This window comes from Hypomesus transpacificus, chromosome 13 (assembly GCF_021917145.1).
Source record: "Hypomesus transpacificus isolate Combined female chromosome 13, fHypTra1, whole genome shotgun sequence".
Classification (NCBI taxonomy): Eukaryota; Metazoa; Chordata; class Actinopteri; order Osmeriformes; family Osmeridae; genus Hypomesus; species Hypomesus transpacificus.
Window position 1 is genome coordinate 7,089,546 of NC_061072.1, and position 17,290 is coordinate 7,106,835.

General features: G+C 46.5%; 2 protein-coding genes across 2 annotated transcripts; both read right to left on the reverse strand.

Annotated features, from left to right (window-relative positions):
• Positions 1-725: 725 nt before the first annotated feature.
• LOC124475836 (N-formyl peptide receptor 3-like) lies at positions 726-5,119 on the reverse strand. The gene is made up of 4 exons (XM_047032677.1): positions 3,988-5,119; positions 3,816-3,875; positions 3,483-3,538; positions 726-1,765 (listed from the first exon to the last, which is right to left on the reverse strand). Exons 1-4 carry the CDS (start codon positions 4,023-4,025, stop codon positions 726-728), a joined length of 1,194 nt encoding a protein of 397 aa, XP_046888633.1. The 5' UTR covers positions 4,026-5,119.
• Positions 5,120-8,593: 3,474 nt separating this feature from the next.
• LOC124475837 (protein FAM186A-like) lies at positions 8,594-16,573 on the reverse strand. Its single transcript, XM_047032678.1, has 5 exons — positions 16,186-16,573; positions 16,052-16,107; positions 15,130-15,980; positions 10,955-12,654; positions 8,594-10,915 (listed from the first exon to the last, which is right to left on the reverse strand). The coding sequence occupies exons 1-5, from the start codon at positions 16,206-16,208 to the stop codon at positions 8,812-8,814; spliced, it is 4,734 nt and encodes a 1,577-aa protein (XP_046888634.1). The 5' UTR covers positions 16,209-16,573; the 3' UTR covers positions 8,594-8,811.
• Positions 16,574-17,290: the final 717 nt, after the last annotated feature.

The following is a 17,290-nucleotide window of genomic DNA, read 5'->3' on the forward strand; positions in this document are numbered from 1 at the left end:
TCATTTTATTTGGAAAGGTCAAATAATTCAACAAGTCATATAATTCCACATTCCAAGATTTTTATAGTCACCTCAACTTATTAACGGTAGGCTACAGTTATTTAGTATAGAGCAAAAAGTATGCAAATAATTTTTATTTGGAAAGGTCATATAATTCCACACGTAGCCTACTGTACTGAAATAAGCCTAGTGGAACCTGGAAATTGAGTAAACATTTACTATGCAAATAAAAGACAACATTGACAGGCTACATTTGCATAAAACATGACATAACTTATAACTTAATAAAGACTTATGCCTATCAGAGTACAAGCACAACCATTAGCCCTTGTTTCATTTACATTTTATGACAACCATATATATTGTTATACTGTATAACCGATATTGTTGCTAAGATCTCATTGAAGCTAAGGTCATATGTACTTTATAGTTTCGTCTTACTCATTGTGTTCTATCAGATAATGTATTCCTTGCAAGTCATTTTCAAAGACGTAGATGTGAACAATAAGAGAACAGATGAGAAAAAAAACTTGTTACCAAGCAGTTTCAATCACGTAACTGCACCACATGTAGACTTCAATCTACACTTCACGATGTAACGACATAAAAAAGATCAGCGCTGGATAACTGTCAAATTCTAAGTAGCTTGCCTGAGAGCCGGCCTCATAAAACATAGTACATTACAATGCACAAAAAACCCTGCTCCCCCCCCCCCCATGATGAACTCAGTCACAGTCTCTCTGAGTTGGCTCGGGGGCAGTAGAGTCTGACTTGCGCGAGGTCCGGGACAGATGGGATGTCAGGGAGCGAGACGATATGACCAGGTCCTCTGCAAAAGTACTCTCAAAGACCAGGCACACAGACTGATGAAGCTTCCTCTGGAAGTCATCACACATAAAGACATAAAGAAAGGGGTTCAGGCAGCTGTTGAAAATTGCCATGCTACTGGACAGTGCAACACCCCCATACACGAAAGATTTGAAAGTGTGGTTGACTGCTACCACGTGACAATAATAGTCTATGAACTGGAACACGTGGAATGGCAGCCAGCATATGAAGAAAGCCAGGATGATTGCAAAGATGATGCGGAGAGACCTTGGCCCTATTCTCTTCCTATGGAGGCGTCTGGTGCGCATTCCTATGGCGACATAAGACCCGATGATGATTACGAAAGGGATGAGGAATCCCAGTACAAAACGTAACACTATGAGGTCCTTATGTCCTTTAAGAGTAATGTTTAAACAGCAGTATGTTTTGTCGTTGAGAACTATGGTTTCTCGGTGGAGAGTGTAAGGGATGCTGCAAATCAAAGAGACCAGCCAGATCCCGACACATGTGAACTCAGCCTTGCGTGTTGTGCGTTTATTCTGGGCCCATACTACCACACATATGCACAGGCAGCGGTCTACACTGATGGCCACCAGGATGAAGATGCTGGTGAACATGTTGTGCACGTTCACCATGCTGTTCAGCTTACACATAAAGGGCCCGAAGATCCACTCAAAATTGCGAGTCGTGTGAATGATGCTAATGATTCGAAAGGCTGTGAGGAGGAAGTCAGTGCAGGCCAAGTTGAGGAACCACACCGAGTTGACTGTTTTTGTCATCCTGTACCCTGTCACATAGATGACCAGACCATTACCAATGGTGCCGGTCACAAATGTCACATAGTGGATCACCAGAGATGTTGTCGTCAGCCAGTGTACGTTTGGACTTGCCCCTTCAGATGCCCCTAGGGTGACATTCAGGGTGATGTTCTGTGAGCCTAAAATCAGAGGGAAACTGCTGTTTTACATCAGTTGCAACTTCAATTGAAAACATTTGTGTCACAATCACGTACATTTTTAAAGATATAAATTTAAAAATAAGTAAACAAAAAATACATTGACAAATGGAGATTTTTCTTTAATGGACTTGGAATTGACTGAGGTTCGGTAAGAGATGAACACACCACAACGCCCATGCACCTGCAATTTACACACCTGATACTCATCAGATAATCCAACATTTACCTCAGGCTAGTTAGTAGCCTGCTATAAATACAACTTTAACTACATAGGAAGTCCATAAGAGAGCTGGGGAAAAAAGATTTCAGATTTCACAACAATGCCAGAGCTGTATATGTAGCCCACGTTCTTGCTATGTGACCACAAGAAATGATCCAAAGACATTCACATATTGTTGGTTCTCTGCCATGCCTAAAACATACCAGTACTGGTATATTGCATGCATTTCTAGTATCTCATGCATCTCTAGTTTTGCATCTCACCCCCTCCCAACCTCCTCTCCCTTCTGTACTCTGCAGCTCCCCTCCTGCTATCCAGCAGCCTTGAAGGGGATCGGCCAAGCTCCTAGAAGCCCATGCAAGACCGTACGACTCATCTGCCACTTGAAGAGTGTTCTGCCTGGATTACTCTAACTCGTCTCCTTCATTCCTTAATTCGTTCATGCTTTTTCTACCTTCAAGTAAAACTAAAAAAAGATATCCATTGCTGGTGTGGTCTGTAAATGTATATTTCTATCTATCCATTGTTTGTGGTACAACCAAATGTTTTGAAATCCCCCCCAAAACATGGGTTTCCTAAACATGACTTGTATAATTGTGGAGAGAAAGGATAGATTTTATTAAGTACTTACTGTTGAAGTTTGATTATCATGAAAGGAAAAGTTTTAGAGAAACTTACTTATTGTTGTTGTCGCCATTATAGTAAATGAAACCTGGTTACTCTCACCACAGAGGACATGGGGAAACTCTGAAAGCAGTTTTTGCACTCTTCCTGCTATTTGTCCTCTTGCACTTCTCTCTCAACCCCTCCCTTTCTCTCTCTAACCCTACGCTCAGGAAAAGCACCTCTGAAACTTCAGATTCTGATGAGTATGAGTAAATTGTAGTGGGGAGGATGGGTGGAGGAATGGTAGTTTGTTGTTTAATCTGCCCTACCCATTTAATGAAATGTATATCAGTTCGTGGTTTGTGTATGTATAAGACAGAAAGACAGAAGACTTGAGATTAAATAAACTGCTCAAGTAGCATATTGTAGATCTTGTACTATTAATTTTCACATGAGGTTACACATTGTCGGTTAAAAACAAGTGGCTGGTAAAAACATTGAGTGGCTGGTAGATTTTGAAATCCACCAGCCACAGTGGCCAGTGGACAACAAATTTAATTTCCATCCCTGGGGCGTACACAGCTGGGGTGCGCACATTGCAGTTCCTGGTGCCCCAAGTCACAATTCCCACTTGGTACCAAGCAGCTCCATTCTGGCAAAACAGAGGGCCGCCAGAATCCCCCTAGTGGACACAGAGAAGAGCTTGCTTCTAAGAAAATTGAGTGTGAAGAATACAGGAGGTCTAGAAAGGCAGACAGGAGGAAAGTGATTGAAGCTGCACACGGCAGTGTGAATAAAACCGATAGTTGCCCCTAAAATATTTTCATATGTATATTAGTTTTATAACTTGTTCCAGGAGAACTGAATTACCTGACAAGATGATACTCCAGAAGCTCCAGCACATAGGGAGAGAGACACTGCAAATTCTGTAGATATGAGAGTGATAATAGAGTGATAATCCTGTTTTTAGACTTACTTGAAGTCAATTACACATTACTTTAAGAAACCAGATGAGGTGACATTTTGTTATGGCACTGCCCGCCAGATGTACTTGTTTTAAGCACAAGCAAGCTATTTACTTACATCATGCACTTATATTTCACAGGGCATTTTTACAGTCTGACACAATGCTTCCACTGACAGTATTTGCCAGAAAGGCAGGTTGGGAACAGAGGTGAAGCCCTTGAGGGCAAAACCACTTACCTGACACGGCAATGAGCAGCTGAGCAGAGATCCTCCACAGAAGTGGAAGCCATTGGTGTCCTGGAGGAAGAGAGTTTGGGGATTCCTGTCGCTGAGCAAGTCACTCTGGAGGAATTTCTGAAAAGTGTGTGTGTTTTTTTAAAAGGTGAATGTAGATTTCCTGAAGGGACACCTGCCACGGCCAGCCTCCGGATACTGCATTCCCTCCATGTACAATCTTGTTGTAGCCGCTCACCTGGGGCTTGATTGAGGGCACTCCACACCCTAGGGCCCCAAACCGACACCATCAAAAGACAGGTTGACCACTACTTAACCAATGTCATGAAAGTCAAACTAGCTCATGGCATCTTGTCCACCACTCCATCCCTAACTGCTGAGAACATCACATCACACAACATTTGTATATGTACACGTGTGCTTGTGTCCGTCATAACCTGGTTCCCCTGACGGCACAAGGACTAGGTGTTCCACCACCGACTGTGTCACAATATGAACATGACAACACTCACCCAGTGCAGAGGCCAATAGAGCAAGACAGCTGACAATCCAAAGCATGGCGATGGTCTTTTGGCTTTACCTCTCTGGCACTCTGTTCTTAAAGTGTTCCCTTGTCCAGGGGCATGTTCAGGGGGTGGCATAGGGTGGCACGGGCCACCCCTGAAATCTGATTGGCCACCCCAATATATGATTGGCTATATGCCCAGTCAGAGGCAGGCCACCCCTGGTGCCACCCCCTATCAAAAATGTCACACCAATGGACACACCGCTGCCCTTGTCAGACCCTTAGCCTTCCCTGTTCGTACCAGTCACAGGTACCTCACATGGCTGATTCAAGCTGCCGTTGGACATGTGGAAGTCTCTCATCAGTCATAGTGGTAGTCAGACTTTTCCACATCTCTCAAAAGCTTACTCATGTGTTTGACCAGCACAAATGGAGCAGTCAGAAAATGTATATGTTGTCAGAGGTAGGATAACACCTTATCAACTGGTGAAACTGGACAAATGTGATTGGTTCTCTGCCTGAGGACTCAGTTCAGGTGAGCCCTGCCAGTCATCAGGAACCACATGTCTACTTCTAGGCCAAAGCATCCCCAGGAATGGAAAATACATGCCAAAAAGATGAATGCAAAAATGTTGGCAGATTATTATGTTCAAATGGTCATTAATTCTTGTAAGAATAGTACTGGAACTTTTAAGTTACGGAAAACAGAAAGTTTACTATGAAGAAACTCAGAATCACATGTGGATCTTGCAAATGCAAGAACTTCTGTGGTAAAGGGAAGTCAACCAACCCTGATGGTATCTTTTCAGAAGATATTTTGCAACTGTGACACTCAGTGTAGGTATCCTAACTTGTTTTTTTTCCCTGAAACTGACTTTTTTATTTGTTACAGTCTCTTTTTTATTTTCATATTATTTGTATTTATTTGCGTGTAATGATGTTCTTTGTTATCATTGTTCCATTGCATTTTTAACAGGAATCCTGTTAAAAACTAAATAATAACTCAGAATCCCACAGCTTTATTGATTCTTAACAGAACTAAAAAAGCTGTTTAGATGGGGTGATTAGGAAATGTTGTTGGCCCATGTGTGGAGGATGTGGTTGCGGTCATGTTTGGATCTGAGATGATTGGTTGTGGACTTGGAGGGTTATGGAGGGTTTAGTCTGGAGGTATGTGGTGTACGAATGTGATCTTACGCATTGAGGGGTCACATCCTTTGAGAACAAAGCCAAAGATGGCAATAGATTTGATAACCCTTGTACTTGGCTGTCCGGATAATGAGTCCTTCAGGAAGCATTTGGAATTCCTGCGTGTGTGTGAGAGAGAGCGATCTAATGTGATAATTTACTGTCCGCTTCGCGTCGTGCCTAACAACTCCCCTTACCAGTTCTAAAATCGGCGCAAAACACGGCCTCTTGGGGCTTATTGCTTAAATAATTGCAGTATATGCATTTTCATGCATTTCTATATTGTTAAAAGTAAAACAAATATTAATGTATATGTCACATTAAGAAGAGACAGACTAAAAAACAGCAAAATATTCTTACCTTGACTGAGTGTGCCCACAGAGAGCGAGCAGACCTAACACCACATAGAACTGCATGATATCTCTCAAAGTATTCTGCTGTTTCTGACCAGAATAGGTGAGGATGGATGAGTGAAGATATTTTTATATAATCTTCACTGACAGGGTGGTAATCTCTGTGTGGTTTTGATTGTTTATTAGTTATTTCCCCACTGGGTTATGTAAACAAGCAAAACATTTTTGGTAAAAAAAATATAAAAAATATCTAAAGTTAATGTTTAAGAAGCATTTTTTTATGCAGCTTTTTGTTGAACTACATTTGCATCGACGTGCATGAAAAGCATATGACAATAACTATGCCTTACCTTGAAGCCAGGAAAAGATACATAGGAGTCAGATGGATGAGCGGTAATCGAGCTATTAATCAGAAGGTTGCCAGTTTGAAATCTGGCAGTGCAAAATTATGTTTTGTCCTTGGGCAAGGCACTTCACCCTACTTGCCTCGGGGGAATGTCCCTGTACTTACTGTAAGTCGCTCTGGATAAGCGTGTCTGCTAAATGCCATGTAAATATGAGATGGGAGTGGCATGATTTTTACATACAGTGGCAATGACTTGGCAGCAGTGGTGGAAACAGCCAGGCGGTGCGCCGGCCCTTTAAGCAGTTTCTTGCTCACATTCTGACTATGAGAAAGTCGCACGGCTATGTGTTTCATTAATTTATCACACACGAGTGGAATTCACCACCCTAAATTGTGTGTGTCTCAGCCTTGGGTGTTGAAGGAAGGTGTTGATATTGACCTTGGTTGCTCTCTGGCTTTCATCCTTATTTTCATGGATTTCCTCGCTGGTGAAATCCACTAAACGTTCCACGAAGTAAGGGCAACCAGACTAGCTACTGGATGTAGGTTGGACTCATTCTCCTTGCCCAATTCCACCACTTCTTCAGCAGCAGGGGATGTTGAAGACGGGCTTTTGACCTCTGAATCTACATCCTTAGAGGATATGCATGATGTTGTTTCAGGCAAAGCTGGCTCTTCGGAAGGCCTGAAGAAAGCTTTTAGCTTGTCTTGTAGAACTTTGGAATATTAGATGCTTGCTACAGTTGTAAGGTTATAATTGGTGTTGTGGGATTCCACAGGACTGGATATGTCTGGGGACTTTACTTAATACACTCAAAAAGGGTTGTGTCTGTGGCCTAGTGGAAATTGGAAAAGCATCAGATGATGCTGCCATCTGTTTGATGTCAGCCTGGCACTCTAGGACAAAGAGTAAAACTATATTAGCACTGCTAATGTTGAACACAAATCCTTTTTTAACAATGTATTTTAGGGTTAAACATGAGCAATAATTAGTTTCCCAATATATAAGTTATATTAATATTCAGCTTTATTCTATAATGTTCATCTTGTGATGTCAGAGGCTGTAAACATAACTACATACTGTTACTTCATGATGACACAGGAACTGTCCTGTCCATCGACTCTGGGTCCTGCTGAAGACTGGGCGTAATTTTGTGTCTCTGAAGAATGAAACACAAACGCAAGACTCAATTTAACAACAGAAAGGGTAAACAATACATCAGATATCAGAAACAAATATAACGCATCAAAAAACAACCAACTATTGCACAATGCTGATCAATTATCATTTTTCTCTTCTGGAAGTTTTGAGAAATAGGAGACTTTCTCTCCTGGCTTCAGCCGCTGGTTTGGAACCTGCTCCATCCCGCCATCCTTACAGCTCAGAAGTGCATCAGTCAGCAGAGGTCCAGAGCGCTCTGTAACAGGTTTTCATCAAGGATGTCTCTGTACATTGCTGCATTCATCTTTCCCCTCGATTCTGACTAGTCTCCCAGTTCCTGATGCTGAAAAACCTCCCCACAGCATTATGCTGCCACCACCATGCTTTACTGTATGGATGGTATCGGCCAGGTAATGAGCGGTGGCTGGTTTCTTCCAGAAATGACACTTCGCATTCAGGCTAAAGAGTTTAATCTTTGTTTCATCAGACCAGAGAATTGTGTTTCTCATGGTGTTAAGAGTCCTTCAATGCTGCAGAAACTTTTCTGTACCCTTCCCCAGATCTGTGCCTCAATACAATCTTGTCTCGGAAGTCTACAAGACAATTCCCTGGACTTCATGGCTTGGTTTGTGCGCTGACATGCACTGTCAATCGTGGGACCTTAAATAGACAGGTGTGTGCCTTTCCCAATCATGTCCAATCAACTGAATTTACATTAGGTGGACTCCAATATAGTTCACATCAACATCTCAACACAACATCACAACATCTCAAGGATGATCTGTGGAAACAGGATGCACTTGAGCTAAATTTTGAAAGGCTGTGAAAATGTATGTGATTATAACATTTACAAAAACATTAAAATCTTTTTTTCATATGATTATTGTGGTATTGTGAGTAGAATGAGGAAAAAAAAGGTATTTAATACATTTTGGAATACGGCTGTAACATAACGTGGAAAAAGTGAAGCGCTGCGAATACTTCCGGATGCACTGTGGGTAGATCTTGCGCAAATAAATATGGGTCTTGCTGCATGCATCTAATGGAGAGAATGTTGACTAGTCTACCATGTTTAGTGTTTATTTCTTATTGTCAGCACGTGCATTCATATCAGATTTCTCATATCAATGTTTAGGGTGTATTGCGGGACACATTCTTTCGAGTACTTATTTCCAACTCCCTGTAAACCATCAGAAGAAAGAAACTGAGGGCCACAAGACTTTCAATTTCAAAAGACATTGAATCAATTTTATTTTAGGTTCAGTTCTCAAAGAGAAACTTAGAATACGTGTAGACTTCTGCAACGATGGCACATAATCCTCAAAAGGATATCTGATTATACACAAGACTTCAGAGGTTAACTGGTTATACAAGTACAATTTAATATGATACTCTGGTCGACTCAAGAGGCTGTTTGAAATCTCACTGACAGTGGCGTCTTCAAATTACACTTCAACATTTGCTCTGGTGTCATTGAGTAGACTTTGAAATAAGCCTTCAGAAAAATAGATATTGGTGATCAATGCTTTTATATACTCAAATATTTTGTGGTAGTCGATGAAATAGCTGAGCTGACTGATTTGAAGTTCCTGAGTGCTAGGAATGGAGAGTTGCTGCTGATAAGGAAGGTAGCCAACCTGCCCAAGTAGTGGAGGAAATGCCAGGTTATTGATCTGTCCCAGCTGAAGTGGTCCAGTCATGTTGCTAACCTGTCCAGGTTGTGAAGCAACAGTAATGTTGCTTGCTAATCCAGCTTGTGGTGGAGCAACAGTGATAATGCTACCCTGTTCAGGTTGGGATGGACTGGTGATGTTGCTCTTCCATTCAAGTTGGGATGGGCCAGTGATGTTGCCACCCTGTCCAGGTTGTGGTGGACCAGTGATGTTGCTGCCCTGACCAGTTTGAGGTGGAACACTGATGCTGCTACCATGTCCAAGTTGGGGTGGACCAGTGATGTTGCTGCCCTGTTCAGGTTGGGGTGAAACACTGATGCTGGTTGCCCATCCAGTTTGTGGAGGGATAGTGATGGATTTGACCCATCCTGGTGTAGGTAGACCAGTGATGTTGCTGACCGAACCAGGTTGTGGTGAACCAACTGTGATGTGGCTAATCTGTCCAGGTTGGGGTGGAACACTGACGTTGCTCTCCCACCTAGGTTGGGATGGACCAGTGATGTTGCCGCCCTGTGCAGGTTGTGGTGGAGCAACAGTAACATTGGTACCCTGTGCAGGTTGTGGTGGAGCAACAGTGATGCTGCTACCCTGTTCAGGTTGGGATGGACCTGTGATGTTGCTGCCCTGTCCAGGTTGGGGTGAAACACTGATGCTGGTTGCCCATCCAGTTTGTGGAGGAATAGTGATGGATTTGACCCATCCTGGTGTAGGTGGACCAGTGATGTTGCCGCCCTGTCCAGGTTGTGGTGGAGCAACAGTGATGTTGCCGCCCTGTGCAGGTTGTGGTGGAGCAACAGTAACATTGCTTCCCTTCGCAGGTTGGGTTGGGCCAGCGACGTTGCTGCCCTGTCCAAGTTGGGGTGGCCCAGTGATGTTGCTCTGCCATCCAGGTATTAGCAGAGCAACAGTGATGCTGCTACCCTGTCCAGGTTGGGGTGGACCAGTGATGTTGCTGCCCTGTCCAGGTTGGGGTGGACCAGTGATGTTGCTGCCCTGTTCAGATTGGGGTGAAACACTGATGCTGGTTGCCCATCCAGTTTGTGGAGGGATAGTGATGGATTTGACCCATCCTGGTGTAGGTGGACCAGTGATGTTGCCGCCCTGTGCAGGTTGTGGTGGAGCAACAGTAACATTGCTTCCCTTCGCAGGTTGGGGTGGACCAGTGATGTTGCTGCCCTGTCCAGGTTGGGGTGGAGCAAAAGTGATGTGGCTGCCCTGACCAGTTTGAGGTGGAACACTAATGCTGCTACCATGTCCAAGTTGGGGTGGACCAGTGATGTTGCTGCCCTGTTCAGGTTGGGGTGAAACACTGATGCTGGTTGCCCATCCAGTTTGTGGAGGGATAGTGATGGATTTGACCCATCCTGGTGTAGGTAGACCAGTGATGTTGCTGACCGAACCAGGTTGTGGTGAACCAACTGTGATGTGGCTAATCTGTCCAGGTTGGGGTGGAACACTGACGTTGCTCTCCCACCTAGGTTGGGATGGACCAGTGATGTTGCCGCCCTGTGCAGGTTGTGGTGGAGCAACAGTAACATTGGTACCCTGTGCAGGTTGTGGTGGAGCAACAGTGATGCTGCTACCCTGTTCAGGTTGGGATGGACCTGTGATGTTGCTGCCCTGTCCAGGTTGGGGTGAAACACTGATGCTGGTTGCCCATCCAGTTTGTGGAGGAATAGTGATGGATTTGACCCATCCTGGTGTAGGTGGACCAGTGATGTTGCCGCCCTGTCCAGGTTGTGGTGGAGCAACAGTGATGTTGCCGCCCTGTGCAGGTTGTGGTGGAGCAACAGTAACATTGCTTCCCTTCGCAGGTTGGGTTGGGCCAGCGACGTTGCTGCCCTGTCCAAGTTGGGGTGGCCCAGTGATGTTGCTCTGCCATCCAGGTATTAGCAGAGCAACAGTGATGCTGCTACCCTGTCCAGGTTGGGGTGGACCAGTGATGTTGCTGCCCTGTCCAGGTTGGGGTGGACCAGTGATGTTGCTGCCCTGTTCAGATTGGGGTGAAACACTGATGCTGGTTGCCCATCCAGTTTGTGGAGGGATAGTGATGGATTTGACCCATCCTGGTGTAGGTGGACCAGTGATGTTGCCGCCCTGTGCAGGTTGTGGTGGAGCAACAGTAACATTGCTTCCCTTCGCAGGTTGGGGTGGACCAGTGATGTTGCTGCCCTGTCCAGGTTGGGGTGGAGCAAAAGTGATGTGGCTGCCCTGACCAGTTTGAGGTGGAACACTAATGCTGCTACCATGTCCAAGTTGGGGTGGACCAGTGATGTTGCTGCCCTGTTCAGGTTGGGGTGAAACACTGATGCTGGTTGCCCATCCAGTTTGTGGAGGGATAGTGATGGATTTGACCCATCCTGGTGTAGGTAGACCAGTGATGTTGCTGACCGAACCAGGTTGTGGTGAACCAACTGTGATGTGGCTAATCTGTCCAGGTTGGGGTGGAACACTGACGTTGCTCTCCCACCTAGGTTGGGATGGACCAGTGATGTTGCCGCCCTGTGCAGGTTGTGGTGGAGCAACAGTAACATTGGTACCCTGTGCAGGTTGTGGTGGAGCAACAGTGATGCTGCTACCCTGTTCAGGTTGGGATGGACCTGTGATGTTGCTGCCCTGTCCAGGTTGGGGTGAAACACTGATGCTGGTTGCCCATCCAGTTTGTGGAGGAATAGTGATGGATTTGACCCATCCTGGTGTAGGTGGACCAGTGATGTTGCCGCCCTGTCCAGGTTGTGGTGGAGCAACAGTGATGTTGCCGCCCTGTGCAGGTTGTGGTGGAGCAACAGTAACATTGCTTCCCTTCGCAGGTTGGGTTGGGCCAGCGACGTTGCTGCCCTGTCCAAGTTGGGGTGGCCCAGTGATGTTGCTCTGCCATCCAGGTATTAGCAGAGCAACAGTGATGCTGCTACCCTGTCCAGGTTGGGGTGGACCAGTGATGTTGCTGCCCTGTCCAGGTTGGGGTGGACCAGTGATGTTGCTGCCCTGTTCAGATTGGGGTGAAACACTGATGCTGGTTGCCCATCCAGTTTGTGGAGGGATAGTGATGGATTTGACCCATCCTGGTGTAGGTGGACCAGTGATGTTGCCGCCCTGTCCAGGTTGTGGTGGAGCAACAGTGATGTTGCCGCCCTGTGCAGGTTGTGGTGGAGCAACAGTAACATTGGTACCCTGTGCAGGTTGTGGTGGAGCAACAGTAACATTGCTACCCTGTGCAGGTTGGGTTGGGCCAGCGACGTTGCTGCCCTGTCCAGGTTGGGGTGGCCCAGTGATGTTGCTCTGCCATCCAGGTATTAGCAGAGCAACAGTGATGCTGCTACCCTGTCCAGGTTGGGGTGGACCAGTGATGTTGCTGCCCTGTCCAGGTTGGGGTGGAGCAAAAGTGATGTTGCTGCCCTGACCAGTTTGAGGTGGAACACTGATGCTGCTACCATGTCCAAGTTGGGGTGGACCAGTGATGTTGCTGCCCTGTCCAGGTTGGGGTGAAACACTGACGTTGCTCTCCCACCTAGGTTGGGATGGACCAGTGATGTTGCCGCCCTGTGCAGGTTGTGGTGGAGCAACAGTGATGTTGCCGCCCTGTCCAGGCTGTGGTGGACCAGTGATGTTGCTGCCCTGTCCAGGTTGGGGTGAAACACTGATGCTGGTTGCCCATCCAGTTTGTGGAGGAATAGTGATGGATTTGACCCATCCTGGTGTAGGTGGACCAGTGATGTTGCCGCCCTGTCCAGGTTGTGGTGGAGCAACAGTGATGTTGCCGCCCTGTGCAGGTTGTGGTGGAGCAACAGTGATGTTGCCGCCCTGTGCAGGTTGTGGTGGAGCAACAGTAACATTGCTTCCCTTCGCAGGTTGGGGTGGACCAGTGATGTTGCTGCCCTGTCCAGGTTGGGGTGGAGCAAAAGTGATGTTGCTGCCCTGACCAGTTTGAGGTGGAACACTGATGCTGCTACCATGTCCAAGTTGGGGTGGACCAGTGATGTTGCTGCCCTGTTCAGGTTGGGGTGAAACACTGATGCTGGTTGCCCATCCAGTTTGTGGAGGGATAGTGATGGATTTGACCCATCCTGGTGTAGGTAGACCAGTGATGTTGCTGACCGAACCAGGTTGTGGTGAACCAACTGTGATGTGGCTAATCTGTCCAGGTTGGGGTGGAACACTGACGTTGCTCTCCCACCTAGGTTGGGATGGACCAGTGATGTTGCCGCCCTGTGCAGGTTGTGGTGGAGCAACAGTAACATTGGTACCCTGTGCAGGTTGTGGTGGAGCAACAGTGATGCTGCTACCCTGTTCAGGTTGGGATGGACCTGTGATGTTGCTGCCCTGTCCAGGTTGGGGTGAAACACTGATGCTGGTTGCCCATCCAGTTTGTGGAGGAATAGTGATGGATTTGACCCATCCTGGTGTAGGTGGACCAGTGATGTTGCCGCCCTGTCCAGGTTGTGGTGGCGCAACAGTGATGTTGCCGCCCTGTGCAGGTTGTGGTGGAGCAACAGTAACATTGCTTCCCTTCGCAGGTTGGGTTGGGCCAGCGACGTTGCTGCCCTGTCCAAGTTGGGGTGGCCCAGTGATGTTGCTCTGCCATCCAGGTATTAGCAGAGCAACAGTGATGCTGCTACCCTGTCCAGGTTGGGGTGGACCAGTGATGTTGCTGCCCTGTCCAGGTTGGGGTTGACTAGTGATGTTGCTGCCCTGTTCAGATTGGGGTGAAACACTGATGCTGGTTGCCCATCCATTTTGTGGAGGGATAGTGATGGATTTGACCCATCCTGGTGTAGGTGGACCAGTGATGTTGCCGCCCTGTCCAGGTTGTGGTGGAGCAACAGTGATGTTGCCGCCCTGTGCAGGTTGTGGTGGAGCAACAGTAACATTGCTACCTTGTGAAGGTTGGGGAGTAACAGTGATGTTGCTGACTGATCCAGCTTGCCGTGGAGCAACAGTGATGGTAACGCCCTGTTCAGGTTGTGGTGGAACAGTGATGTTGCCGCCCTGTTCAGGTTGGGATGGACCGTAGATGGTGCTCTTCCACCCAAGTCGGGGTGCGCCAGTGATGTTGCCGCCCTGTCCAGGTTGGGGTGGACCAGTGATGGAAATGAACCTTCCAGGTTGTTGTGGAGCCAGAGTAATGCTGCTGCCCTGTACAGGTTGTGGAGCAACAGTGATATTGTTACCCTGTACATTTTGGGTTAGAGCAGGGATGTTGCTGCCCTGTCCAGGTTGGGGTGGAAGCATGATATTGCTCTTTTCTGGTTGTGGAGTTCCCAGGAGATAGTTAATGCATGGTTGTATTGGAACTGTAAGATTAATGAACTGCCCTGGTTTGGTTGGAACAGGGAGGTATTTGGCCTGTTGAGGTAGTGGTGGAGCAGTGTTGCTGATATGTCCAGGCTGTGGAGAAACATAGATGGATCCAACCCATCCAGGTTGGGCTGGACCAGTGATGTTGCTGCGCTGTTCAGGTTGGGATGGCGCAGTAATGTTGGTCATTGGTCCAGTTGAAGCAGGAATGTTGCTACCCTGTTGAGGTGGAGCAACAGTGATGTTGCTGCCCTGTCCAGTTTGAGGTGGAACACTGATGCTGCTACCATGTCCAAGTTGGGGTGGCCGAGTGAGGTTTCTGCCCTCTTCAGGTTGGGATGGACTAGTGTTGTTGTTTCCCTGTCCAGGTTGGGGTGGAACACTGATGCTGGTTGCCCATCCAGTTTGTGGAGGAATAGTGATGGATTTAACCCATCCTGGTGTAGGTGGACCAGTGATGTTGCCGCCCTGTCCAGGTTGGGTTGAGCCAGTGATGTTGCTGCCCTGTCCAGGTTGAGGTGGAGCAACCGTGATGTTGCTGCCCTGTCCAGGTTGAGCAACAGTGATGTTGCTGCCCTGTCCAGGTTGAGGTGGAACACTGATGCTGCTACCATGTCCAAGTTGGGGTGGCCGAGTGATGTTGCTCTTCCATCCAGGTATTAGCAGAGCAACAGTGATGCTGCCACCCTGTCCAGGTTGGGGTGGACCAGTGATGTTGCTGCCCTTTTCAGGTTGGGGTGAAACACTGATGCTGGTTGCCCATCCAGTTTGTGGAAGATCAGTGATGGATTTGACCCATCCTGGTTTAGGTGGACCAGTGATGTTGCTGCCCTGTCCAGGTTGAAGAGGTGCAATGGTGACGTTACTCATCTGTCCGGGTTGGGAAGGACTAGTGGTGTTGCTGCCCCATCCAGGTTGGGGTGGACCAGGGATGTTACTGCCCTGTTCAGGTTGGGATGGTGCAGTTATGTTGGTCAATGGTCCATGTTTAGGTGAAGCAGGAATGTTGCTACCCTGTCCAAGTTGTGGTGGAGCAACAGTGATGTTGCTGCCCTGTCCAGGTTGTGGTGGAGCAACAGTAACATTGCTACCCTGTGCAGGTTGTGGAGCAACAGTGATGTTGCTGCCCTGTCCAGGTTGAAGTTGTGCAATGGTGACGTTGCGCATCTGTCCAGGTTGGGGTGGACCAGTGATGATGCCACCCTGTCCAGGTTGGGGTGGACCAGTGATGATGCCACCCTGTCCAGGTTGGGGTGGACCAGTGATGTTGCTGCCCTGTTTAGGTTGGGATGGTGCAGTGATGTTGGTCAATGGTCCAGGTGAAGCAGGAATGTTGCTGACCTGTCCAAGTTGGGGTGGCCCAGTGATGCCGCTCTCCCATCCAGGTTGGGGTGGGCCTTTGATGTTGCTGCCCCATCCAGGTTGGGGTTGAACAGCATAGTTGCTTACTTGGCCAGGTTGTGGAGCAGTAAGGTGGCTGAGTTGGCCAGATTGCGAAGGTATATGTGGGTAGCTGACAGATACATCTGTAACATAGTTGGGCCCTCGACTTCCTCCTTTAGACTGATAGCTACTGATTGCAGAATCAGAGCTAGTGAAGTCCAACAGGCTACCATAAGGCAAGGGCTCATGGATCATATCTGCAACTGGAAGTAAAATAACATTTTATTTTGTCTAGTCTTAATTGGATGCTCTTATTTAAGTTTACCCATCTTACCTATTGTGTCTGGCTGAACTGTTCTGACTCCAAACAGGACACATATCCAGGACACACTGTTGCAAAGAATACATATTTTCAGAATGTAAGATTACATTAACTGTAAACACATTGCTTTCTGCACTGCATCTTACCTGTAAAAGCATCCTAGTAGCATGGCTGCCAGTCGAGATACAAAATAGTATAACTTTAAAGTCTGTATGTAGACTCATTAGACTGCCAAACGAAAACCAACTTTGCAGAGTACAACTACTTATTTAGAACGTGCTGATCAATGCTTTATGGGCAGGTCTTCCAAGATAATTAAAAACAGCTGGCAACAATCATTATCAGTCACCCAATCATGTAAGCTTGGTCGTAGTTAATTCACAAAATTATCTGAAGTCATTAGGTATTCACTTGCTTCCTTATGTCAACATATTGACACCTTAATTATTATTTTTGACACGTGACAAGTATTTTTGACACTTTGACACGTGTTTTGGAATATTCGGACACCTTCAGTTTCGCCAACGCTTAAAAAAGTTTAATTGAAATAAAAATGTGTTGAAGAAAAGGTTTTAGTCAGTCTCTTTACTAACGGAAAGACCAAGTTAAATTATAAATAAAGTAAAGTAAACAAACAGCGCTTGATCGGCCATGACTGACATCAACACAGCAAACCACGAGAAGCTGGAATGTCCGACTTCACAGAGCCGTTTTCAACTCCTCCCCGACTGCAAGCGGCTACTCTCGCCGGTCGTTTCATGCAGCCGCAGTCCATGTCGAACGCACCTATTGCTTCAAGTCAGCCAGCTGGAGACGGCTGTTGTGGCCGCTGGCGCTGCATGAAGTCGAACATACCTATTTGCAACCCCCTTGAATACAAATTACAGTTGGTGTATTGAAAAAACATTTTTCACAACAATACATGGTCAATAACCCTTTTGTATTTGCTAAATAGTTAATTCATAAATGCAGATTTTTGAAGGACCCTCCATCCTTTCCTCATTTTATTAATTAACTACAGTGTTTGTACCCTACCCTCTCGAATGAAAAAGCATATACAGTAGCTGATTTATTCTATGAAATATGTACCCTATAGCTCCTTGCTACACCTTGCAACTACGTTGCTACAAATGTGTTATTTTTCGTTTTTTTCGTAGCCTACCTTGATTTGAGACTTCGCTGCTGCTACTTATTGTAATATGCAACTATATCTGCCTTTTGAGAGTTGTTAATTGTTAATATTGTTTGAAC

What these genes read in the sequence shown, in the direction of transcription:
- LOC124475837 (XM_047032678.1), bottom strand. Translation starts at nt 16,208, where the DNA reads ATGCTACTAGGATGCTTTTACAG. An exon ending in GTCCACCTAAACCAGGATGG is followed by an intron (nt 12,655 to 15,129) that starts GTCAAATCCATC and finishes CAACCTGGACAG; the next exon opens with GGCAGCAACATCACTGGTCC. An exon ending in CCACCCCAACCTGGACAGGG is followed by an intron (nt 10,916 to 10,954) that starts TAGCAGCATCAC and finishes ACCTGGATGGCA; the next exon opens with GAGCAACATCACTGGGCCAC.
- LOC124475836 (XM_047032677.1), bottom strand. Translation starts at nt 4,025, where the DNA reads ATGGAGGGAATGCAGTATCCGGAGGCTGGCCGTGGCAG. An exon ending in CCGGAGGCTGGCCGTGGCAG is followed by an intron (nt 3,876 to 3,987) that starts GTGTCCCTTCAG and finishes CTCTTCCTCCAG; the next exon opens with GACACCAATGGCTTCCACTT. An exon ending in GCTGCTCATTGCCGTGTCAG is followed by an intron (nt 3,539 to 3,815) that starts GTAAGTGGTTTT and finishes TCATATCTACAG; the next exon opens with AATTTGCAGTGTCTCTCTCC.